Source organism: Camarhynchus parvulus, chromosome 13 (assembly GCF_901933205.1).
Source record: "Camarhynchus parvulus chromosome 13, STF_HiC, whole genome shotgun sequence".
Taxonomy (NCBI): domain Eukaryota; kingdom Metazoa; phylum Chordata; class Aves; order Passeriformes; family Thraupidae; genus Camarhynchus; species Camarhynchus parvulus.
Window position 1 is genome coordinate 11092675 of NC_044583.1, and position 25788 is coordinate 11118462.

Sequence of the window (25788 nt, forward strand, 5' to 3'; positions counted from 1 at the left end):
TCATTCATGAAGCCGTGGAAAGTCCTTCAAATACTTGTAGAGATTGGAGATTGTGGGGCAAGGAAGAAATATGTATTTTTTTTTCTTTAACAATGTCAAAGTTATCTTAGAAGAAAACTGCAAAATTAGTCTATATTCTACCCAAGCCTTCCAAGAATGTTCAAGCTGCCAGCCCATGGGAAAGACACACTGGTGTCACACATGGAATGGCAGCTCCCCTTAAACAAATGTTTTATTTATCTGATATTTGGCAGCACTGGTACAGCTTTGCAAAAGTGATGATGAACAGGTACCTGATGATAAGAACATAAGAAATTTAGGCTGGTCAGAAGCTTGGGACCTTTCCTAACTCATCCATTAGGTGGTGCTCCAAGAGAACCAACGGAGAAGGCTTTGCAGCTCTTCAGTAGCTCCAGGAGAAGCAGAAATATTCTTAACATGACAGGCTTCAAATTATAGCAGGAAAAGTTGGACCACAGCAGTGCACACGTTCAGGAAACAATTTAGCATATTACTTTCCCTTCCTGAATGTGTAAAGTCTCTGCAAAACACACTGTTTACATTGCTTCTACTTGGCACTTCTATTGCTCATTGGATATTGGATTAGAACTTCTATATTCTCCTTTCATCCTGAACAAGACAAGCAAAAGATAAATAAATACAATTATTGAATGTCCATGGTAACCAAACTAACAAAAATAGCTCATTCAGCAAACTATCATTTTGCATTCAAAGGATTTGTAAAGCTTTCTTATGGCAGCAGTTTGTAAACATTTTTCAGTATCTAACTCTGTATAAATGTAAGCAGATCAGGAGTACAAAGCACTGTTTATGCTATCAGCCAGCTCCACATTCTTCAAGGTCCCAACAAAACACACTGGGAAATTATAAACTCTAAGTCTAATATATAAATAAGGGAATTCAACAATTCACCCAGATAAAAAACAGGAGGGGCAATATCTCTTCTCTTTATTCCCATATGAAACCTATGAAAACAGCGCAAAAATATGAACAGCTGCCAAAATGCTGCATCATATGTAGGTCCTGGCCTTGCAGCTCAGCCTGTGCAGAACTGGTTACTGGATATGGCCAAATGCTGGGGTCAACAACTCCATCTTCAGACATATCTGTAAGGTCAGGGCTTGATTCCTGTTGATTTTTTCAGGTCTTCTGCATCTACCAATGTCAGTGGAAAAATAAGATACTCAACTCACATTCGTGACCTAGGACAAGGAGAGAATGGAGGAGGCTCAGGAAGATCTCAATAGATATAAAAACCTATTGGGCAGGGAATAAAGATGACTGAGACAGTCTGCTCAGTGGGATCCAGAGAAAAGAGAAGAGGCAATGGGGAAGGAAAAAAGCATTTAGGAGTGTTACTGTAGTTTTACCATAAGAGTAGCCAAATATTGGGAAGGGTTGTCCAGAGAGGTTATTGGGTCTCTGGAAATATTCAAAACCAAGCTGGACAAAGTCCTGGACAACCTGCTCCAGATGACCTTGCTCTGAGTAGGGCAGTTGGACTAGATGGTGTCCAGAGGTCCATTCCAAGCACAGCTGTTCATGGCCCTAATGTGCAGATAACAGCCTCCTTGCATTGCCAGGCACAGGTGCTCTCAGCCAGAGCCTTTGCACCTTCCTGGGAGAGGCACAGGAAAGTAGAGGTGCTCATCCCTTTCCCTCCAGGGAAACAGCAGCGTCAACAGCAAAATAGTAAGGACAATCACCAGATATAAGGAATAAACCTGATTTGTTCTTCCAAGGCTGACTTATGGGAAACAGAGATCAAGAAGAACCTGACTCAGACTGAACCAGCACTTCCATCCTGGCTGAACCAAGAACATCTCCCCACTTGCATCAAGCTTAGACATGAAAAGGTCAGATGGCAGAGATAAAGAGAGCATCATTTTATGAAAATATCAAAGGTAAAGCCCTGTCCCAAATGAAGGCAGCAGGAGCTCTGCTAATGTCTCAGACATACAAAATTGAAAAGTCCTTCTAGGTTGGACAGTCCTGTCCTATGAGGTTGCAGGCAACCACCCCATAACACATTCTTCTTCAACTGCTACCTCAGAGCTGTTTGGGTTTTCTTCCCTCCTCTAAGCTATTTGAGAGGCTCTCTGCAGTGGTAGTCAGGTTCCTCTTTCACTCTGACCAAGTTAACACATGGTCAGAGTCCAGCCACTTGTTATGATGCCAGCACTGGTTTACAGCTTATGTGGCTTTTCTCTCCCTCCTGGTCGCATTTCCAGATGCCATGGAGCAGAGCCAGCATCCCCCAGCCCATCCCACCCTGCTCCAGGCTGAATACATTCAGGCTGTGGATGGTGCCAGAGGAGAGCTCAGGGTGTCCTGCACTGCCACACTCACACTTCCCAAGAAATAACCCTCACAAATCCCCAGGGGGTTGCATTTATTGAAACCCTGCAGTCCCTGCAAAATTCTTTCCAAGTGGTTTTTCATTAATCACTGAATTAATTACATCCATCCCAGCTAACCTGTGCTTTCCTCTGTGCTGTGCAAGGGCAGCTCATCTGCACACAGAGTCACCATTGTCAGCGGACAGAGCGTGGGGCTGCAGCCAGGAATTTATGAGGTCTTATCCCCAGCCTGCCAGTGGCCTTCCGTGTGGCCTTGGAAAATAACACTTAACATCTTTGTTTTTTTAGCTGTAAAATGGGAATAATAATCTTTATTCATTCACCTCAAAGAGGCGATGAGAGGATTTTATGCAGTGCTCAGTGTTTAAATGTTTCCAAACAAATTTTAGAATAACCAGTCAGGGTTTTTAAATGCATGCTCAGCTCATCTCTTGCAACCTCCTCTGCACTTGGTGCTCGTGGTTGCTTTGCTTATTTCCGTGAGTATTCTAGAGCTAGCTGTATTACAGAGCTGTTACAACCAAAATAGGTCTAAGTGGAATAATTCGCACAAACATTGAATTATATTAATCTCAAATATATCTGCAGTTGCCAAAATTTGGAACCAATCTTCCTACTACTGAAGCCAAAAAGGCAGAAGTAAGCCAGCTCATCTTTTTCCCATTTGAAGAAAAATGCACTGCATGTACCTGTTTACTTATTTGCAGTATCCCATCCCATCAAAAAATCCAGTGACTTTGGAAGTCAGTGTCAAGAAAATGCAGAGAAATGCATTGTGGCTTCTGAAGCCAACACAGATATGGAGCAGCCTTTGCAGAACACATTTTTCTATCCTAATGATGGAATTGATAAATGAGTGGGCAGCAGCAAGGCACAGCTGAAGCCTTCACATCAGTCTGTGGTACATCATTTGCAGGAAGTACCAAGAGAAAAGTGGGGAGTCAGGGAAGGGCTGGCAGGTCCTGCAAAGCCCTGAAGAGCAACCCCAGCCTAGCCACACTGCCTGCTCCCCAAACACACCACCCAGCCAGAGCCCAAGCCTGGTGCTTTTGGCAGGGCTCAACCTGCCACCCCCTCAAAGTCCTGAGGTGATAACTCACACAAAGTGCTAATTCAGTAAAACCATGTCAGATCTTTTCAATTCGTCCCTGAAGTAATTTCAGCATGTGATCACTAAGGAATATGTTCCATTTTTTCATCTTACCACATATTAATGCTATTAATGCTATTCCTGAAATTACTGAAACTTCTGCAAGTACAGTTGCCTGTGTTTGAGAATATTAAAATATAAGTACATTTGAAAGAGTGGAGTACCTTCAAGCAAGAACCAGTGAAAGGTTGGTTGCTATGCAACTCAAGTATTGTCCATATTATTCTTATCAACAGATGGCATATTGTATAAAATAATACAATCATCTGAAAAACCCACAATCCAGTAGAAGGCTGCTCAGGGGTGGAGAATTGGCAATAGCTGAGTGTGCTGTCATAAACCTGACGTTGATGGTACATACTTCATCAATTACAGAACCATAATGTAATTATTATGATTATTTAAATGGCACCCTTGATAATATATATAAATTGCCTGCAGTGAAGCAAATGAATCTGAAGATATTAGCTCCATGTTTTCAAAAGAAACATTTACTCAAACAAGACTGGGATAATATTTTCATGTTGTGAAGCCAACCACGCTGCTTCATTCATGCACTGCCTTAACTTGTACAAGTACCCCACTAAATACTCTGTGTTTTGAATATATATTTTCCTAAAAATTGTTAGTGCTCGTGTGTGGGACAGTAAAATATTCAAGGCTTTGTTGTAATTCCTCAGAACAGGTTCAGTAAATAAGAACTGTACACTTCTCCCTGCTTTTCCACTGCTAAATTATCCCAAACCTTTAAAGAAAAACCTCCTCACCTTCTACTCCCTGGTACTGGGAGTCCTCTTATCAAGAACTTTAAAAACATTAACAGAAAAGTATGTATTCCTATACAGCCAAGGCATGCAGGTTCTCACATCATAAAGTAGAGGAGTTCTGGAATTATATCTTTTATATATACATTTTACTCTTTTTTAAAAGCTATAGATTGTCATTCATGTAAACAAGAATCAGATATGGAAATGCAAGAAAAATTATCTTTGGGACAAGCTTGTGATAGCAGAGTAATTCCACTGAAACCAGCAGGACAACTCAAAAGCTAAAGCATTGTCCACTACAGATTGTGGATGTAGAATCCAGAAGCAGAATATCCAGAAGCAGATTACACAGACTCCAAATGCTACTTTTGTGATGTGGTCAAAGACCCACCAAGAAATGCTGGCTTCTGTCCTCCACCTCAACTTTCCTCTCTAAAGAATATGAAACGTGTAACTTTCAAATTATAAATGGACAAAATTTTGCTCTTCATAAGAAAACAAAGATCTTTAAGATGGAATGATGGCAGCCACTGTCTGCCACCTGGAAAATGGCAGAAATAGCCAGAGCTCACATTGAAGTAGAATTATAGGGCTAAAGATGAATAATAATAACCACATAACAATTATGAAATACCCATGGACTAAGGACTGCAAAGTGACTAGCCCAGGTACTAATTCTGCTGGCTTCCACCACTATTGCAACATCAGATTTGTATGAGATTCACAAATCAATTTGCAATCAATTTTTTGCCATTACAGCAATCACAAGGATATATCAACCATTTTGTAATTCAATATTAACTACACACTCCATGAACTTTCAATCACAAAATGGCAAATATGACCCTTTTTTCATTTACTTTAGGACATATGTCTGATTAAGGTTATCCAAAGTGCATAACTACATCATCATCATCATCACTGCAAGAAAAGCAGAGATAGATTGGTGTGTTTAGTTCTCAGATGGGGAAACTCCAACAGAAAAATTTAACTTATACCCAGGTAATCAGTCTCCTGCAGAGGCCAGACTAAACCTGAGAGCTCCCTCATTTGCACCAGGGAGGAAAATTCCCAGCTGGTATTGAGCAGGGTAAGCTGGTGAATGCCAGTGGAGCTTCACCGTCTGCACTGGCTCTTTGCTGACAGCATTCCAGCAGCTTCCATGAACAGGCATGGAGTCATCCAGAATCCAGGTTTCCTACATGAACATGGAAATCAAGCAACTCCAGTCACAGAAAGGTGTATTGGATGTTAACACTCTGCTCTGAGCAGCGGGGCCTGATGCTGCATTGGAGGCACTAAAATCACATGTCCTTAACCAAAGCAGTTATCAACATACTTGAAACGTCCTGTTCTTGTTCCCATGGAACCTGATGTTGACTTGGCAGTAACAGGACACAGGTACTGAACAGATGAATACTTTTGAAACCCATTTAACATTTTGCTCCTCTACCCATGTTTTGTCTGTGGAGCAACCCCTTCCACAGAAACTGAGAGAAAGAACACTTGATATTTTTAATTACAGATTTGATCTGTAGAGCTCTTGCCTTCTGGCCCCTATTCCACAGAACACCCATTTAACTTTAGCACATGTGTAGTTCCCCTGATAATAAGCACAAATATAAATGAGTTCTTAGAAAGCGGCCGTAGCCCTCAGCATCTTGCAGAGCTGACCTTGTGTTTACTGTTACTTACTTACAGTTGAACCAGAACACAGTTGTGTTTTCTTTAGGAACTGAAATGTTCTCTATGTTTCATGGACTATTCCAAACAAATCTGAAAAGACAGGCTGCCAGAGCTAAGCAGTAACTTCAAATGACACGGGAAAACCCAGAAGAAATTGAAATTATTTGAAATGTAAAGTTTAAATAATAAACAGCAATATATAAACATGAAAGTTTTTTATATTCACAGACTAATAAGGATAATATGGATTAAAATACAAAACAAATACATGTCCCCAGTGACTGCACTGTTCATAAAAGAATGAAGTCTATAGATATTGATATTCTCCATTTAAATTAACCTTTCCTTACCTTGCCGTAGCTCAGCAGGATTATCCTCACCAAGACAACGTTAATGTGAGCACCCAGGGACTCATCATGATAAATTTCATTAACCTGCAAAAGAGTTCAGTGCTTTAACAATGGTAACTATGTAGGCTGTGATACAGCCAGTACCTTTTATACTCTGTCATTAGGCCAGACACCACTTTGTGATCATATTTAAAACATGAAAAACTCCACTAATGAGAGAGGGAATGGGGTTTTTTCCAAACTCTGCTGTAATCTCCCAACAGGCCATAACTTAGGGAATCATTTAAAATAAATATATACTCAGAGACTTCAGATTACCAGGTATATAAGTGCCAGCCTAATTGCACTCGGAGGTATCATGGTGCACCCACACCACGCAGCTGAGCTGACCCATGTGTACCCCCTGGAGCCTGGAGCATGGAAATCCAGGCAAAATCCCAAATATCCCTCTGTTGAGCAGGACCATGCATAGGGAAGGGGATGAGTGAGCAGAAAGACAGGACCTCTCTCCCAAGAGCCATTCACTGGATAAGCTCAGATGCACCCTGTAACTCTTCCATCTGGGACCCATCATATCACACTCTGCCAAGAGGATGTGCCTCCCCCAAAAAGCTGGTCAGGCACATGAGCTGGCTTTATTGTGCGTCAAAACTCATCAGTGTTAAACTTCGCAAGTAGAACAAAAGCTACAAAATGCCAGCAAGTTAAAATTGTCTTTTTTTTATACCAGAGCTACATAACTGAACACGCACATGGGGAAATCACCCCAGGAACACTGAAAAGAAAACTGTAAATATTTAGAGTAGAGAATGAAATGTGGATGAATAACAATTACTTAGGAAACACTGCTACAGGCAAGCTGGGCAAATATTAACTGTTAACGAGGCTGATTTAAGTGTTCAGTGATGAAGACTGCATGAGACTTGGCCAAATGGCAGGGGTTTAGCTTTACAAATTAGAAGAGGCAGATGAGATCCCTGCAAGGCAAGTTCCTTCCCTAAAACTCCTTCCCTTGGTAAAGGTTGCACCAAACTGAACTGTTTTCCTGGATGGACTTAGATTTCATTTATTCCTGCAAACTAGATTCATTACTTCAAGCTAATAAATAACTTTCAGGGAACCTTTCATTTGAAACATGGTAAATAATGTCCTGCTACTTCAATCAGCCCCAGTTTTAATGGCCCATATTTTATCTGTTCAAAAACCATTAAAATTAAATACATCAGTGTAGGTTTTGCTAAGCAATCCCCACTGACATTTTAAAGTGAATTTTAATTTGTTTCATCAGTATTTTTTGACAGAAGAGCCTTATTTTATGCCTGGTAGACATCCAAGTTTTCAACAGTCCTGAGTGTCCTGCTGAACCACAGCTCCAGGAGGAGGCTCACACCCTCCAGGGCACCTGGGGAACCTTCTGGGGGATGCCTGGGATGCAGGCTTCTTACTGGCTGATGAGCAAGCAGATCCTTGGATTAAGATGGTGGATGAGGAGCCCATGGCTATGAGTGGCGTTAGGGGCTTCTGTTTTCCTTGCAGGGTAGAAGGAGCTGATTATGTTCAAATCTGCTTTATGAACAACCCCTCTAGAAATCGGATCATCTCTTTGCATGTTTAAATAAGACTTTAGAAGAATAACTTTATATTCTGCAATTTTAAAAATGCTCTTATTTTTACTTTGAAGACCATTGCTCAACACAGGTTTTAAAGAGGTAAGACATAAACACGTTTTGCTTTACAAAAATTCTTTCACCCAGGAAAAAGACCCTTGAATGCTGTCAAGGGAGACAGGGATATTAATTTGCCTCCCTCTTTGTGTGGTGAGAAGAGAGCACTCACATCAAGGATATGAGGTTGAAATAAGCTGCAAATTACCTGCACATGAAATGAGTATTAAACAAAAAACTGCTGTGTATAGAGGACAGTAAACACAGCATGTAAATAAGTATTTAATTAGTTCATAAAGCATAATCCAAATTGGTGCACACCACTCTCTCATTAACATCCAGAATCTAACCTAAGCCTCTTTTAACAATCGTTGAGTAACCGAACAACTGTATCGCTGTTGTGTGCCAAAGGGAAACTTGGCTTGAAAACATTTGATGGAACAGAATTAAAACACTGTTTGACTATTCATGCAAATGACATCTAACAAACAAACTGTGAATGAACAGAAAAGCACAAGCACTGTAAAAAGCTGCTTGGTTCTCTTGGGATCCTGGATTTTCTGCAAGACAGCAAGCCAATTCAAAGCTCTGGGCTTTGGTTTCATTAATAAGGATGAGTCCAAGCCCTTTTCACCCAGCATCTTCCTCTGACCTAAACTGTGGTTTACTAGGAGTGTCTCACTGCACATGAATAATATGCTGACATAGATGCTTTTGCCTTTTTTTCCGTACAGCCTAAATCACACCTATTTGTTTCAGGAATCTGTTAGAGATACAAGATCCAAACAAATGTTGTGCTCTCAGAGGTTCATGAAAATGCACACACTGAAAGGCCCAACACAATCCCTAGCTCAGATTCCCCACATTTGCACCTCTTATTTCAACAGGAAAGAAGGGTCAAGCTAATGCAGCTCTATGTATAGGGCAGAAGATGATCAACCAGCCTGTGCAATCAGAAAGCTTCAGGCTTGAGAGCAACTCACAACTTTGAAACTTAGTGTTTGATAGTACAGATAGCCAGACAATGGAGATACATGTTCAGATGTCTGTGCAATAAATACACACAGCTCTGGAAAAGACTGCAAGTACTTTTCCAGCACTGCATCTTCATGTACTTCAGCAGGACATCCTGGTTCATATCAACAGAAGAAAAGCCAGAGTCAATCTCCTGTTGTTCTTAGATCAGTAAGTCTAAAATTAAGTTGCTGCAGAGGAGGAAAAAAGTACACAGAGACCATCCCATAATCACAGCTCCTGAACTGAAAGCAGTGAATGAATTAAATCTTATTAGATGTCCTACAGTGATTCAGCATTTATAGAGGGTGATGAAGAAGGCTGGGTAAATCTCAAAGAATTCAAAGCACAGTGAAATACTGTAAAGACACTTTTATCAAGCTATTGTAGCTCATTAACTATTTTGGGATATCTTTGCTTTCTTTTTCTGGGATATTTCAAAGGAAAACACACATTTCTATTTAAAGTTTCTGTGTAGAAATCAGGCTAGCACAGATTGGTGCTACATAAGAAAAACAAAGACTTTATTTACTTTTTTTTCATCTGTCCCTCTCTGCTAATTTTATAATTCTTCTGCCTTGAGCAAGTTTCAAGTCAGCACAGTAAGCACATAGAATACATCAAAAAATTAAAGGCAAGCTAAGCGCCAGTGAGGTGCCTCATGCTTTGTAATAGAAGCACTGGAAAGTTTTGATTACTGAGCAAAGCACTGCCTGATCCTAAAAGGGAATTTTGAAAGCTCCTGTAACATAAATAGTAATCAACAGCATGTAGTTCTGCTAGTCTTGGTGCAGAGCAGGTTACCTGCTGGTAGAGCTGGCTGGATTTTTAGGCAAAGTCAGGTGGTTCCCTGGATCCCTAATTAAACCAATGCACCATAGGAGAATAATCTGTGTATTTTGGCAAATCATCAGAAAACTCATTAATGCACTTTGAAGGAGTCTCCAGCCTTGCAGAGTTTGTTAGTATCTGCTATGCAAAAGGCAGATAATTTCATCACAACACTGCTCCTGAACCATGAAGCGTTGGGCTCTTCCTGAGGCAGCTCCATGGGTTGCTCCTCACGCCTGGGTGAGCGCCACTGCCCCAGGCTCCTGAGCACACACCCCTGCTGGACATTTCACAGCTTCCACCTTGGGCTACATCAGTGTCAAACAGCTCTGACCCAGCACCAGAGGCTATCAGAGGGCATATCTGACCCTTTGGAGAGGGCACAAACCAAGAGTCATCTGGTTTTGCAGCCACCACAGTTTGCTGATCCATCCAAGCTGATTAGCCCACTCTTTGATCACCCAGCATCCTTACACAACTACTGCTGCAGAAACTACTGATGGCTACGTGCTCTCAGGCAGAGCTGGGACCATGAGTGGATCTCTGCCAGAGCAATCCTGGAGAAGCTGGAGAGCATCAGCTCCTTCCCTGTGGGATGGCAGAGCTCCTGGCAAGCCATTGTTAGAGCCCAGCCCAAGATGCAGCTCATTCATCAGCTCATAATTATCTGCAGCAAAGCCTCAGTGCCTGGTGGGCATCCAGTGATTGTCTATTTCTGTAAGAAATGTCTGGTTTGAATTACAGGATAGGAACCAGAAATGTCATGGTGGATACTGAGCACAAACTTCTGTAATCTGACCCTCCCAAAAGCGTTTCCCTCTCACTTTATATTTCTGTGGTCCCACTTCAAACACCACTGTGCTCTTCGATTTTCATCACCTTCTTTATGCTTTTGAAGATCCCAGATGAGCATTTCTGACATTCCCAAAGCTTTATCATAATCCCACAGGAATAACATTACATCAATTCCTCTGGTGGATGTACTATGGTCACACAGAAAGTCATACAGCAAAATCAAGGGCTCATAGTCTCCCTTTCTAGTCCTTACAAGGCATTTCCTCATTTCCTCAGAGAGGAACTCTCTTTTTTTCCTGAAATCTTTATTGAGCATCACAAGGAAAAAAGAAGAATGAAAGCACACAACACACATGAAACTTAAAAGTCAAACTGTGATCCCACATTTGGAAAACATCTATCATTCTGCTCACAACCACATACACTGGGCAGTTTTAGAAGAGCTTGGCAATGTACATTTTGAACCAGAGATAGGAATCTCACATTTTCTATGCAAATATGAGTCTGAGTCCTGATTTACCTTCCCTGGTGTCAGAGTCAGTAGGTGTTACCAAGTCCAAGTTAGCTGCTTCTGATCAAAATGAAAAACATTCCCCAGCAGATGTGTTGGCAAGGCACTAGGTAGCTTCATGTTACGGGCCTCTATCTCATCTCCGACTGTAACATTGGCTTTAGAAAGGTCATAGACTTTGTTTTCTGACTTCATGACTAATTTATTTTTCTTAGTTCCTCCCGCAGTCTCTTGGAACTTCTCATTCCTGCTCATAAACCACTGCTGTGAGAAGTTTCTCTAAACACTGTAAATTACCTTTGCACCAACAGACTCAGTATTTTTCTGAATTAATGTCTCAAGATCATGCTAATAAAATCAACATCATAAAATAATTAAGCAGACTGATTTATCACTTTACTACAAGGGATAGGGGTGTGGTGTCAAAGTAATAAATACAGTGGCCTCTTTAAATCAGAGTGGTTTGGTAAAGAAAAGCACCCAGAATTTGAAAGCTGATCCTAATCATCCACACTCCATCATGCAAACCACACTGTCACAACTCAGAAGTCCCTGGCTGAAACTTTGTGACTAAAGCTCATGTTGGTATTTGGAATAAAGATAAAAATCATCTTTTAACAGTACCTACCCTCTGCCTTGAGGATGGTACCAAAACCTGTGTGATAGGGCAGCAAGGCACATTCCAGGTACCAATAATGAGCAATGATCACCTAATTGACACTGGGAATAAAATCCCTGTGAAAATGAGCACAACCTGTAAGAGTTCTGAGAGGGTCTTTCTTGCAGGAACCCCTGAATGCCCAAGCACAACTACAACTTCCACTGTAGGGTGGCAATCAAGATAATGAACAAAAATAACCTCATGTAGGTCTCTTCAGACACTGTTCACACCAGTCACAGCTACTGGTTTATAATGAACAGTCAAAATGTGGAGTTAACTCACATATATATATTTAAACTTTCAAACAAGCTGTAATTCAGCTACAGACAGCTGAAGTCCCTCAGATGAATAGAGCTGGACTTACATTTGTTATTTGTGAAGCTTCTTGGAGTTAGTTCAAATTCAAAGTCCCCATATTCAAATAAACTGATTTTAAATAATGAGCATTGGAGCTTATGAATTATTTAATTTTCAAAAATCCAGTTGAATTCTACATTATTGAACTATCCTTGCTGTCTAAAAGAAATGCTTTTTAGTTTAAAAAGCATGATTCTGAAGACAGGGAGCACCATTATTTCAATGTATTCAATCATCACTTTCTTTTTAGCAGCTTGAATTAGACATGCTTTCAGGTTTTTATCCAACTGCCAGTTAGAAACCGATGGCATTTCTGCCCTTTCCTCTCGTTAGGGACTTGCTGTTCTGTACCTGCAAATCTTCATCCCTCATCAGCCAGAGGTATGAGAGCAGAAATCTCATCTATAATAGTAGTATCATGTACATCCTATTAAAGAGGACAGATAACACATTCAGCAGCGCCTCAGGGCCACAATTTCAAAGACACGTGTAGTGCTGAAAGATGCAGGTGAAAGACTCCAGGGACTTTCCAAAGCCCCCAGCTGCATAACTCTCATTGATTTCAGTTATTCAAATGAAAAGTTGTTTAATGTATTTGTTCTGGAGTTGAAGTTTCACTTGAAGGCTGGGGGATACATAATCCCATGAGCTAATTTTTAATACTGATTCTCACTGATTTCAAAGGCAGGTAAATGACTAAATACTCAGATAAATCTAGCCCAGAGTGAGGCATAATTCTTATTTAGAGTCTATCTCCCTTTGAAATAACAGCAATTAGGCACTTAGCTACTTTGAGGAGATGGGCTTTAGTATCACAAATATTTTGGCCATATATCCACTAAATGAGTATATATAAATATTTTAATATTAGCTCTTTTACAGTAAAGAAATGGAAAAGAATTTAAAGATTTTTACCCCTGAAAATCCCTTAATCTTCAAAACTACTTTTAAGAGAGCTATGAAATAGTGAATTTCAGCACCAGGACTGGGTATCAACAACATCCATTTCAAAATCAATGAACCCTTTAGGTTGAAAAAGCTCTTTAAGATCATGAAGTCCAACCATCAACCCCAGCACTGCCAAGGTCACCACTAAACCACACCCCCAAGTACCACATGCAAATATCTTCTAAACAACTCCAGGGATGGTGACTCTATCACTTCCCCGGGCAGTCTGTTCCAATGCTTGATAACCATTAAGAGATTTTTCCAAATACTGAATCTAAACTTCTCCTGGAGCTACTTGAGACCATGTCCAGATCCCACTGGAGAGCCTTCCAGCCCTCCAGCGGATTAACACTCCCATCTAACTTGGTGTCATGAACTGAGGATTCACTCAATTCCCTAATCCAGATCACTGCTATTGAGCGCTGCTGGACCTGGGGAATACCACTTTGGACTGGCCACCAGTTGGATTTGGTTCAATTTACCACCACCCTTTGGATCTGACCACCCAGACAGATTTTTATCCTCTGATCACTGCACCCATCCAAGCCATTCAGCTCAATGACATCCATTCAGTGTCCTCCTCCTCCTCCCAGAGCATCCTGCAGTGAAAACCTTTTCTTTCCCAAGCAGCAAGGTAATTCTACAACACCACTTCTAGACTTGCACTCTTCTAGTATTTCCCAAACAATTGTACAGGCAGATACAATTACTGGGGGGTTGAGATGCTTTCTTGCTGAAATTGAATTACCTTCTATGTTCTTGAGTAACTACAGAACTACAAGATTCCACCCAAATATGTCTACTCTGTGGAAATGCTCCTGCATGCTATAAATACAAAGTTAATTTGTGCAATGTGTGGGCTCACACTTGGAAATGCAGAGGACTGTACAGGCCAATATCCTTCCCAGGAAAAAGCACAGCATGACATGCAATGAAAATGGTGCGAGCAAGAGGCAGCCGAGGGTCTCCAAAGCGAAAACAATGGCATCTTTTCCAAAGGTGGCTGAATGTCCCCATGGTGCTGAGCAGAGAAAAGAGAGGAGGTCAAGAGAAACCAGAGTTTTGTCAGAGGAAATGACTGGAGGATGAAAAAGGGGAGGCATGAGGCCGAGCTCACTGCAGTGGAACGGCTGGCGCACGGTCAGACGATACGTGGCTGCAGCCCAACGTGTTAAAAATCCTCTGGCATCTATCGCCATTTGTTTGGGAGTGACTTCATTTCCAAACTTTGGGATAAATATTAGCACAGCTATTCAAGATAGCCAGGACACCCAGCCCCTGTTTTTTCTCACTTCGTGGCTTTTAGGTGTGGACTGTAACACATCACTTAAGCTGCACAAAACAGATTTTACTGAATTTACAGTCATTGCGCTGGGCTTGGAAAAAAAAAAATATTGTTTTGATTGGGTTGGTGGTAGGGTTCCACCCAAGATCCCTGGGAAAAGTTAGTTAAGGACAACTGTTCACGCCATCACACACAAAGAGATCAAGCACAGTGGGAGAAACAGCCATGCTGGGAGTTGCTTCTGGGAAAGTAATGTCTTGCCCCAGGAGGGACAATTCACCTAAGGTTTATTTCATTTTTGGAACCTCAGAAATTCAACTATTTGATGACCTGTTTTATCTCCAGTAAATATCTTCACTATTATTTTATTTCATTACCATGCATTATTGATTTTATGCTTACTACCTCGTTACCATACAAAGCTAATTGATTCTATGCCTTGTTACTACAGGAAGTTAATTGATTACATCCTAAATCCAGCAGGGTACACACAATCTAATGGTTATGAGAGAATATCCAATTAGATTTAAAAACACAACTGGAATTGTTTGTAGCTGTCTTCTTTTCCAGTGACCTTGGACCCACACATTTAATCAGAGACACACTGCATACATGTGACCCCTAAAAGCCAGGGACCCCAAGACCTTTTATTGTGGGCTCATTTTCTAAATAAAAACCCCCAAAAATTCAAAGGGGTAGAAGAGAGGGCAGTGGAGGAGTCACTGTGAATCTCAGGAAAGGAGAACAAAGCCATGTTCTATACAGAATTACACCTTGCACCCATCCAGCAATGAGGGCAAGAGCTGGAGTTGCCTTGTTGAGGGGAAGGAGAGGTTCTGCATTGTGTTGTCCTTGGCACAATCCAGGTCCCCAGCACCATCTGCAGCAATAAACCCCTCCTGCCTCTCTGTGCTGGAGCTGGAAACAGGGCTGGTTACCATCACCACCCCTCTGCTGAAATACAGACTCTAGAAGCCAGCTGAGTTTGAGAGAAAGAACAGGACAACACTGATGACTGCCAGCAACTTTCCAGAGCCTTTCAAGAGGCCTTGAGGATTTCAAGCAGCTCCTCAAATTTGGGCACAAGGCTTGGGACACATCCTCAGTCCCCAAAAGACATGTTTCTACCTCAGAGCTCTCAACAGAACAGTTGCTGCCTGTGCCAAGAGCTGCTGTGCCCTGTGGGGATGGTTACACAGGCTGCACTTTCTAAACCACTTGCAGAGACAGGCTGCTGAAGAGTTGTTATTTCTTGCAATTTGTGTCTTGGTTTGGTTTACTAAAATTAGGAAAAAGTATATTCCAGAGCTGGAACATTTATGGCTTCTTTACCATTACTGTATATTTTAATTCTTAAAAATAGATTTAAGTGACATGATAAGTAAAGAGTCCTGTTTAATCTATTTTGGCCTGTTTGCCACATTCCTGGTTTGGCCTGTTTGACTTGTTAATTTAGAGATGCATAAAACCATCTGTTTCACTGTAGACTTTGTTTTAAGCCTCAGAGGAAACAAACCACACAAATAAATTAAATTCACTATGTCATTTCTGTTAGAATATATGCATTTACAGCCATCAGAGCAGACACCAAGTACTCCATAACTCTAATATCAGAGCAGGTTTTTAACTATTTACAATGCTGTTATAAAAAGTCATAACTGAATTTATATCACACAAGGGATTTTCTCAAATTGTATTCCACCTCTAATTTAAAATGAAAAACAGTGATATTCTGCACATTGCTAAAAGAACATAATAAAGAAGGAAAAAAACCAAGCTTCATAATTAAAAAAATACATCTTGGAAAAACTACATCCCAGACAAATCTACCTAACAGCCTGGATTTCTGCCTCTGTGGTTTGCAAAGTGAAAGGAGTCGTCTACAGGCTCATCCTCTTGACACCACTGTAAACTTCAGCAGTCAGACTCCATTTGTCAAAAACAGAGCAGACCTACAATTTGTTACTCAACACTATTTTACTAAGAATACACATTCACTGAGGCCAAAGCTTTTTCAGAAGTGTCTCTTTTTGAGAAAAGACTCCTGTTCCAGACGAGAAGGAGAAGGAAGAAAGTAATCCCCAAATGAGTTGCCTATGAGGGGGGCTACCACTGACTTCTATTTCTTTGGCAAAAGAATGAAATATATTTGGATTTTTATCTGTACTAGGGATCGTTTTTCAAGTCTTCATTCTTTTCCAAAAAACAGTGTCCTTGCTTACTGTCTGGGGTATTAAAGGGCTGTTGCATTGATATTTAGAAATAAAAAGTGATTCTTTCAAACATAATATTCCCTACTGTCTCCTTTCATCACTCCTACACTATATAGCCTGTTACACAGATTATGGTTATGAAGATTAAATATTTAACTAAGGAAACCTAAAGATGTCAGTCACGCAGTAAATACTAAATCAATTTAAGAAGGCTCAGTGTTACACTGCATAACATTTTACTGCAGTGTGAACAAGGAGCAGGGAGGTGGCCTGGGACCTAAAGTGGCTGTTGAGAAATCAAAGAATTCAGCAGAGTAGTTTTAAAAATGTAAAGGCCAGTTGTAATTTCTGTTAGAACCTTATTTGAAGACAGTCCTCCAAACCGTGCTCCTCAGCAGGAAGCTTAGGTTAAGGGAATATACAGCTGAAAAATAATGACTTCCAAAATCCTGAGCCTCTGACCTTGTGTCCCACCCACCAAAGCACATAAGAAGGACTTTGAACATTTTAACAGTCCCACACTCAGCTTCTGTCTTGGCTCCTTTCTCTTCTTTTTTTTTTTTTTTTTTTTTTGCTTCTGCCCTATTGGATTTTCTGAAAAGTGGCCCGGATTTCCCTCCTAGAGTTATTTTATCTCCTGCCACGAGCAAAATCTGTTACATCTTATTCAAATGGCTTGCCCAGCCTACATTCCCAGGCCTTTCAGAGCCTTCCCACAGGGCAGTGAGCAGGGCTGTACTCACGATGTTCATCAAGGTCAGCAGGTACTTCTGAACATGTTCTTTCCCATGGAACTGAACAACTGAGTCATCAACCCCCAGGAGGACCTCGATGTTGTAGTCGTCCTCCGTGGCGTGCCTCCGGCGGCGCTGTCTCCACCCCTGCACCTGCTCCTCAGCGAGGCCCAGGGCGCTGCCCAGATGGTCCAAGGCAGTGAGGTTGGAGCCTGGGATCAAACACACACAGAGTTACCAGCCAGGAGAGGTTCAGGTTTCAGCTCAGATTCATTTGAAGTAGCAGCATTTGTTGTGTTCTGAGCGTTGTATAACAGCATTATTTTCACGGAATGTCAATTAAAAACTACCTAAATGAGAGAGAAACGTGACCCAAAATGTTTTTATTTTACAAAGTAAAAGCAATTCTTTCTACAAAGTAATACTGCATAATAAATACAGGCCCCAAAGAGCAGCAAGTCATATCAATGTCTTGATGAGAAGAACAGAGCTGTTTGCAGTAAAATACTTGTTGCTTAAAAGTACTTCTAACAGAATACACTACCCAGGGATCCTGTGCTACCCAGTGTAGTCTATATTTAGAACAATTAAAGATAGACACATGGTTCAAAATCTGATCTTACACAGATTCCTATTTCAAGGTAAGTGCAGTTGCCAGTACAGCCTTTTGCCATCCCCTCAGGTACCACCAAACCAGTCCCCCCAGCCTCAACCCTTTAGCTCCTTTCCTAGTTACACACATGCACTCCAACAGTCGTGGCATGGATCCTATTTATCATTCCAGCTCAGCACCACATTTTAGATACAAGATTAATAAATTTATAGCTACGTCCACAATTTTTTAACAGCTTTTCATCCTTCATTCCAAATTTTCCATGTCACTTTGCATTACTGCATGTCACAGGCCAGCCCACCAGGCACAACTGTTGTCTCCTTCATTACTAATGATTTCTAACAGTTCCTGTGATATGAAAAGCATGTTCCCTGACAGGATGGACATGCTTAATGTAGCACTTACCTACTAAAAATTAACATGAAAATATGGAATCTTGACATTTCATCCTACAGAATATCAATGATTATCATTCATATCATTATTACCATTTGCATTACAAGAGACTGGAATCACCACTGAGAACCTCTTGATTTTAAGAAATGTCAGGAAAGACTCAGAGAGGTCAGCAAAAGTGCAGAGAGGGCTGTGGGTTGAGCAAAGGTCTCAATGCTTCATTCACAGAAATATAATGGGAAGCAAAGGGAGGAAACCCAAGCCATCACCTTCAAACCAGAAATGAGAAACAGCTCTTGGAAATGTTACAAAAGTGGATTCTCCATTTCCATTTATTGAAGTTTTCACATCAAAAGTGGCTGCTTGGGAAGGGAATGAGTCACCAGATCACTGGGCTCATTACAAGAACATCTGTGCTCTTGCCTGAACCTCGCTGCCTCAGGCTGCCATGTCAGCAGGTCCTGGGCAATGTGCAGCCTGAGCAGAGTCCCCTCAACTCCCCACTGAGGTGACAACAACACAGTGACACACACCAGCATCCCCAATCCCCATGGAGCACACAAGTTACCAGCCAGAGAGGATGTGCCTTGTATGGTGAGAAGCTGCTCTCTGCTCTCCTTGAAGAGACCTCCAGGCAAAGGACAGCCCTGAAAGACACAGCTTCCTGACAGATTCCAGCAAGCTTCAAGGACACGCTTGTCCTGAGAGCCGCAGCTGCAGGGATCTCCTCTGCACTGCACCGGCAGAGCTCCCCTTGCTCAGTGGACAGAGAGAAGGTGCCACGTGGTGTCCAACACCCCCATGGAGCCCCAGTGTCCTCCTCCCCAAACAGCAGCAGTTCATGTAGCTAACAAGCACAACCACCACATTCTCATTGCCAGCCTCAGGGCTCCCAGTAGCTTCTGCTCGTGGGGCCACAACTTTTACAATTATTCTGGTCAGAATTCATGATTCAGCATGAGAATTCATTCCTCATGCAGACCCAGCTGTCACTCCCAGGTGTTCCATGGAGGGTGAATGAGCCTGGCCTGGCAGCACTGGAGGCAGCTCCATCAGCCTCCAGCCCTGCCTCCTGGATTACTCCACAGGAAAACTTCAGAGTTAAAATTTCCTTGCTAGTGCTCAGGAGTAATGACCAAGCCATCACTATGGGATCATGGGGCAATCACATATTAATGATCTATAAGACAAATCATAGTTACTGTAAAATATGACCATAAATCTTAAAAGCTCTGAAGAAAAGTAAGCCTAGGCTGGCAGGGGCTGCAGGTCATGTCTTCTCTTTGCTCTGCATAAAAAGCTAAAGCAATCAGCAGCAAGGCAAAGCTCTCAGATCTGCTACTGCAGAACAGCAGCGCTGGGCAGGGGGAGAGCCTGAGCCGTGCACTGAGGTTGTGGACAGCAAGCTCTGCTGGCTGGGGGCTGTTATTTGGGTGGGTGATTGGCTGTCAAGGTATCTTGAGCTTTTTTGCTTTTATTTCTCTCCCTTAAGTGTCAAACTAACTCCTGACACAGTACCTTTATTCCTGCTGTGAGTAAATCAGCCAGAGGCAAAATGTGATCCTAACCATCCTGCAGCAAAAACTGCCTGTCCTCCCTCTTTGCTGCTCACTTCATCACTGTCACACTGTAGTCCCTACAGTCCTGCCAACTCCTGAGAAAAGTTATCAGGAGGTTCCCTGGAAGTCATCTCCCTCCCACTAGGTGCCAACCAACCACTTTGAATTTTCTTAGGAGCATAAAAATTCCACACATACACAATTCCTTCACCCCTCAGCTGTTCCCCTCAGGACAACGCACCCAGTGCTGGGCACTGGCACCTCTGAGGCACCAATCCCATGTGCTTCCCAGCAGAGGGAAAGCCACACTGGCTCCAGCTGGCGCTGGAACCATCCCAAGACCAGAAACACAGCTCAAAACACTCACAACCAGTAGCTGCAAAGATTTCTGGTTCATATCCCAACTTCCCACCCATTGCTCTTTCCCAGAGGCTGTCCCTGGGCAGGCAGGGATGCCTCCACACATGCCTGACCACAAAGCCCACAGAGTCCTCCTCCAGTGCTGCTCTGCCTCTCAGGCTCCTGGATGATGAATTGCTGCATTTGCTGGATCATGTGATGTTATTTCCATGTTGGATTTGCTCCTAAATGACAGTTACATCCAAGTGAAATTAATACCCATATCTTAGCAAAGAGGAAGAGAAACAAAGTTCCATATGTAGTAAATGAAATATTTGTGCTGTTTTGGCATCTTAACTTTCCTTAGTCAATGTCAGCAACTTTGCTGTATCATTGTACTGCTAACAATATGCTAGAAAAGCTCAAGAAAAAGAACAAAGAGATGAATAAGACACAAAATTCGTCCTTCACGTTTTCCACATTACATTCCTTCTGACCACCCCTGCACTTTGCACAGTAACACCACAAAAGTAGTTTCAAACTGCACTGTTTTACTAAATCATCCCAAGGCCTCTCCCTCAGATGTCAATTTTCAGCAATTTTTGCCAAATCAACCACTAATCATTGGTGCCAACTTTGTTTTCAATCTCCCAAGAGGAGACACTTGGCATTTGCAGAGCCTCACACTAGCCTGTGTTGAAACCCTCTTGCTCTTGCTAGGAAAAATTCACATTTGTGAAAATTAATCACTCACAGAGAAGCTTCTATTTCTCTCTTTTGCTGCTCATTCAGAATAAATCAAATGATAGCAGCACTCTAACAGTTCAACAAAAATCCCTCAAAATCCCTATTTTTTTTCCTAAAGCCAGCTAAAAACCTCAGAATATTAAAAAAAAAAACAACAACAAAAAACCCTCAGATGCTTCAGTAATTTTCTCCTACCACTATAGACCATCTTCCAGAGAAGGAATAAAAAGTGCCCAAGTTGTCAAATAGCGTTGCCTTTGCACATCTTCAGAAGAATTCCCCATCTGCAACAGTTTGGGATGACACCACCTTATTTTCTGGGAATTTTTGCCTTGCTCATGAATGTTTGATATCACATTCTTTATGGAAACCCAATTACATGACATCTCCTGATTCTGCCTCACCCATCATGGCAGGCAAAGCTCAAACAGATGCTCTGAGTTACTGAAGCATGAACACTGCTGCCATAAAAACTCCCTCTCCCTGTGTTTTCTGTCACTCCCTTCAGGACATCCACCAAATCCACAGTTGCTGGCTCATGATCTTGTTTGGTTTTTTTCATGACCCCTTTTAAAAAGGCTCAGGAAAATACAGCTGCACCTTATGAAACAACTGGACTTTACCAGCCTTAGGGTTCCCCAATCTCACAGCAGTAATATTGTGCCAATAAAGCAGCTTCTAATATTTATCTCCTCTTTCTGCTAGGGAGAAGAGAACTTTCTGGCAAGCCCAGAGCAGAGGCCAGGATGAGCAGCTGGGAGACTGAACTGTGTGTCATGTTCACAGCCATCATCTGCAGCTTGTCAGCACAGAAACGAGCTGGAATTTCATTTCAAACCTGAGTGTGCAGCATTCAGACCAGGCAGCCACCACTGAAATGCAGCTGGTTTGCTTTTGTGGACACTTCATCTGTCAGCGTGGGAGCAGACGAACGCCTGAGCCGACTGCTGAGCACCTTCTCTGCAGCCACACGAGGATCAGCGCTGCTGATCTGCTGCTCTGCCACTCATCTCCATTCCTGGGACACATTGCTGAAGGAGCTCCCAGCTCCCCATTCCTTGCTGCAAACCAGCAGCTTTTGTGTTGTTGTTCTCATGTTTTTCACCCCGGTGACTCAGGCAGCTGTGGAGCACAGCTGGAACCTGCTCTGCTGGGGTGGCAAACACATCTGTGACAGCACAGGAGCCTGGGGCACCCAGCCCTGCTCAGCTGCACCACAGCTGATGGCAGTGCCACTCCAAGCCTGAGACTACAATCCCAGCCCAGGCATGAGCCCATCCATCGCTCAGTGCTGCAAATGCAGCAGGAACAGGCTGTGTGGTGGGGAAGAAGAAGCAGGCAGGGTGGACTTGCTTTAGCTCTCAGCTTCCCACTGCTCAAGTACATCTGCACCTCTGGAAAAGCACCAAACCCTGCTGACAGCTTGACAGAAAACTGCTCTTTTGGGAATTGCACCTTCAATCATGAGCCATCCTTCTGCAGTGCTCCCTGCCACTTGGATCCTGGGGGCTTCTCTTGTGTCAGTGCTCTGTGATCAGCTGACTCCCTAATTAGCCTCCAATTAGCCTACTCATGCATTTTACCAAAACCCTCATTTGCCTTCCATGGTAAATTGAGGCCCAGCCCATGGAGGTTGGAGTCAAGAATGAACAGTCATCAACCTTGGATTTTATCCCCTAGTGATTTATTCTCCCATTTTTAAGTTCCTCCATTTGGGGCTTTGTTTTTCATTACAGTTGCACACAACCATGTTGTGTTATGGTCACTTCTTAATCAATAGTTTCTCTGTTTTTTTATTTCTTTTAAAACTTATTTCTGATGGTTTTACAGCCATGCTCACCTTCCTCTGCTCTCTGCTTTTTTTTCCAAATGTCCTCTACTTGTCTTTCTTCTCCCCCTAACTATCCTGCTCAGCTACATTGGTGTTTCATAATTTATAAATCCCTTTCCCATACTGCAGTCTGAATTTGGACCCTTCTGCTATAGATCACTCATAAGAAAACTGGGTAAAGTCAGCAGGGAATTAAAATGGGAGAGAGCTTCTGTGAGGTGAAAGCAAATTGAAAACAGCCTAAACAAGAGGAAATCCATGGAGTGAACTTGGTACATGACAACCAAGTCAGCCCTGTTTAAAAGGCATCTCCAGGAGGACACTGCCTCAACACAGTTTTAACTTGGAGCTCAATTTTCATGGGATTTTTGTGATTTCTTGAATCACAGGTTAACAATGGCTGCTACTTGGTGAATCCTTAACCAAGAGCAATCCCTGCAGCAGAATTCTCTTGAGGAGCAGGATCAAATTCCTCCTCTCACACATTTTTACATAAACCAAAGGTAAGACCACACTAGTAAACTAAAGACTGGGAATGCACCAGGCATCCTCTCCAACTTCCCAAATTGTTGTCCTGCCCTGATGTGCAAAGAAGCAACCATTTAAAAGGAAGATTTTAAGCTGTGTGCTTTGATGCCCATATGATCTCATTACAAGCTCCCTGCCTCTGAGTTATGGCAATGCTGTTTCTGGTCAAATCACATTTTAAGACAGAGCCTGCTCCACCTTTCATCTGGCCAGGGGCAGTTTGCCATGGCTGTTGGGGTAAGTTGGGCTGGGCTCTGCAAAAACAGGTCTCAGACTCCAGCTGCATAAGGCCAGCAGATAGAGCAGCTGAATTCCTGCTGGAATGATCTGGTCCTGCACTTGAAATCAGGAGTTTCAAGTATTTAACAGTATTTCATGCAGACAGAAATTGTTGTAAACCCCTTGGGGCAGAACTATTGTCCCCCCTCTGCAGAGTGAATGCACATTCTTGCAAACACACAGACGCAAGCAGTGTTCCTTTTTTTTCCTTGTCACTTTTGCAACAGGACAGTGACTTTGAAACTTGGGACATGCTCAAGTGCCTGCCTGAATCATAAATTCACAAAATTGTTTGTGTCAGAAGGGATCTTAAAGCCCATCTCATCCCACACCCCTGCCATGGGCAGGCACATCTTCCACTATCCCAGGTTGCTCCAAGCCCTATCCAGCCTGGCCTTGGCCACTTCCAGGGATCCAGGGACAGCCACAGCTGCTCTGGGCACCCTGTGCCAGGATCTCACCACCCTCACAGGGAATAATTTTTTTCTCAATATGCAATCTAAACCTAGATCAGAGAATCAGGACTACAAAAAACAAATATGAACCTACCAAAGTTGAAAGAAAAAAAAAAAAAGAGAGAAAAAAAAGTCTTTCCAAAGGATAAACCAATTAGTGCAGTGAAAATGGCCAGGTGGACACAGTAGCAAGTGGCCAAGCCAGAGGCACAAAGAATATCCACAGCTAGGTGTTGCCAGGGAGATTTTTTCTGGTTTATCACAAGAGAAAAGATATCACAATACTAAAAAGAGAAGTTGAAAACTAAATGGATCTCATCAGGGCCAGAGTCACACAAAGAGTAACACAAAGATAAGAGATAATTGCACTGTTAGAAGATTAAATGAGAGCAAGGTAATAGAATACCCCAGGCAAAAACTTTTTTTTTCAAATGGTGAAACATAGTGCGTTAAAATTTTAACTTTCGTCTTACAACATAGTAGTCAAAAAGAGGAAATGAAAGAAATGGCAAACCAGCCAGGAAACCAGTCTGCGTGACCTGGTTGAAATGGAGCTCTCTGGGATCCAAATACAAAATTTTTCCAACAGCAAAACTTATCCTTTGGAAAATTTTCAGCTATCAGCCTTACTAATGCAAACACAGGTTTCACAGTTTAGCACCAAATAATGCATAAGCAAGAAGTCCAAACTCAGTGCTTAAAAGTAAGCTCAAAAAGGGGCAAAGAAAGCTACTCTAGAAAATTAATTTAGAAGCCAACTTTTAAGTTTCACTGACTTAATTGATTGCATCTGAGAAGTGCTATCTGGCAAATATTTTGGCAAGTCATTGTAAGCTGGCCTGTATTGCAGAACCTGTGACTTGCAGAACAAGGTGCCTGATTTACCACACCCCACCCACTCTGAGAGCCCACATCTGGCCTGGGACAAGGGCTCCATCCCTCCCAGGCCCTGGAGTGCTCCCTGTGCCTGGGCAGAGCAGGCTTTGCTCTGCATCACTCACAGAGAGCCACAGAAGGAGCTCAGCATGCTCAATCTCATTTGCAGCTAATGCATAATTAATTAAACTGCAGAGTTCAGCCACATCTCCACACGGGCACTGGGCACAGAGCCACAGCTCCACGGAGTTCTGTGAGCCCCAAAGACCCCACCTGAAGCCCCAAAGGCAAAGGATCAGGAGCTGACCACAACTCACTTTTCCCAAGCAGGGTTTAACCCAGTGTTTATGGGCTGTGTGAGTCCAAGTCTGCCGCCAAGATACTCAGATGTCCAATCCATATTCCAAGCGTGATTAAATTACAGCAAATTAGCACATTAAGTAAGCTGCCAGGCTGACCCCATGGCTTTGTAGGTGACATGTCTAACAATCTCACTTGCATTTTTAACAGAATGAAATGCCAAGCCGTGGTACAGGACCTGAATAACAACAGATTACATGGGATGGCAGTTGTCTTTTCATAAGCCAAGAATTCCCTAAGAAAGAGAAATGAAGTTTAACTACAGTTCAAGAAAATAACATTAAAAAACACACAGGTAACAGAAGTCAAATTTCTAGCCAGGGCAGAAAGGTGAGATGAGGGAGAAAAAGCAAAAAGATACATAAAAAACCATACATCATTGGAAATATCACTGAAAAATAATGACTGAAGCAAATATGTATCTTTCCTATGCTTTTTAGCCATAACCTCAAGTCTTG

The 25788-nt window shown here is 42.3% G+C and overlaps 1 protein-coding gene across 2 annotated transcripts in view; it reads right to left on the reverse strand.

The window, feature by feature from the left end:
- The window catches only part of ADAMTS2 (ADAM metallopeptidase with thrombospondin type 1 motif 2), a 173622-nt gene that overhangs the window by 41877 nt on the left and 105957 nt on the right, over nt 1-25788 (reverse strand). For both annotated transcript variants that reach the window (XM_030957363.1, XM_030957362.1), the window contains exons 4-5: nt 17357-17559; nt 6335-6418 (exon numbers count right to left, since the gene is read on the reverse strand). In XM_030957363.1, coding sequence (XP_030813223.1) covers nt 6335-6418; nt 17357-17559 — 287 coding nt within the window. The remainder of the gene's footprint in view (nt 1-6334; nt 6419-17356; nt 17560-25788) is intronic.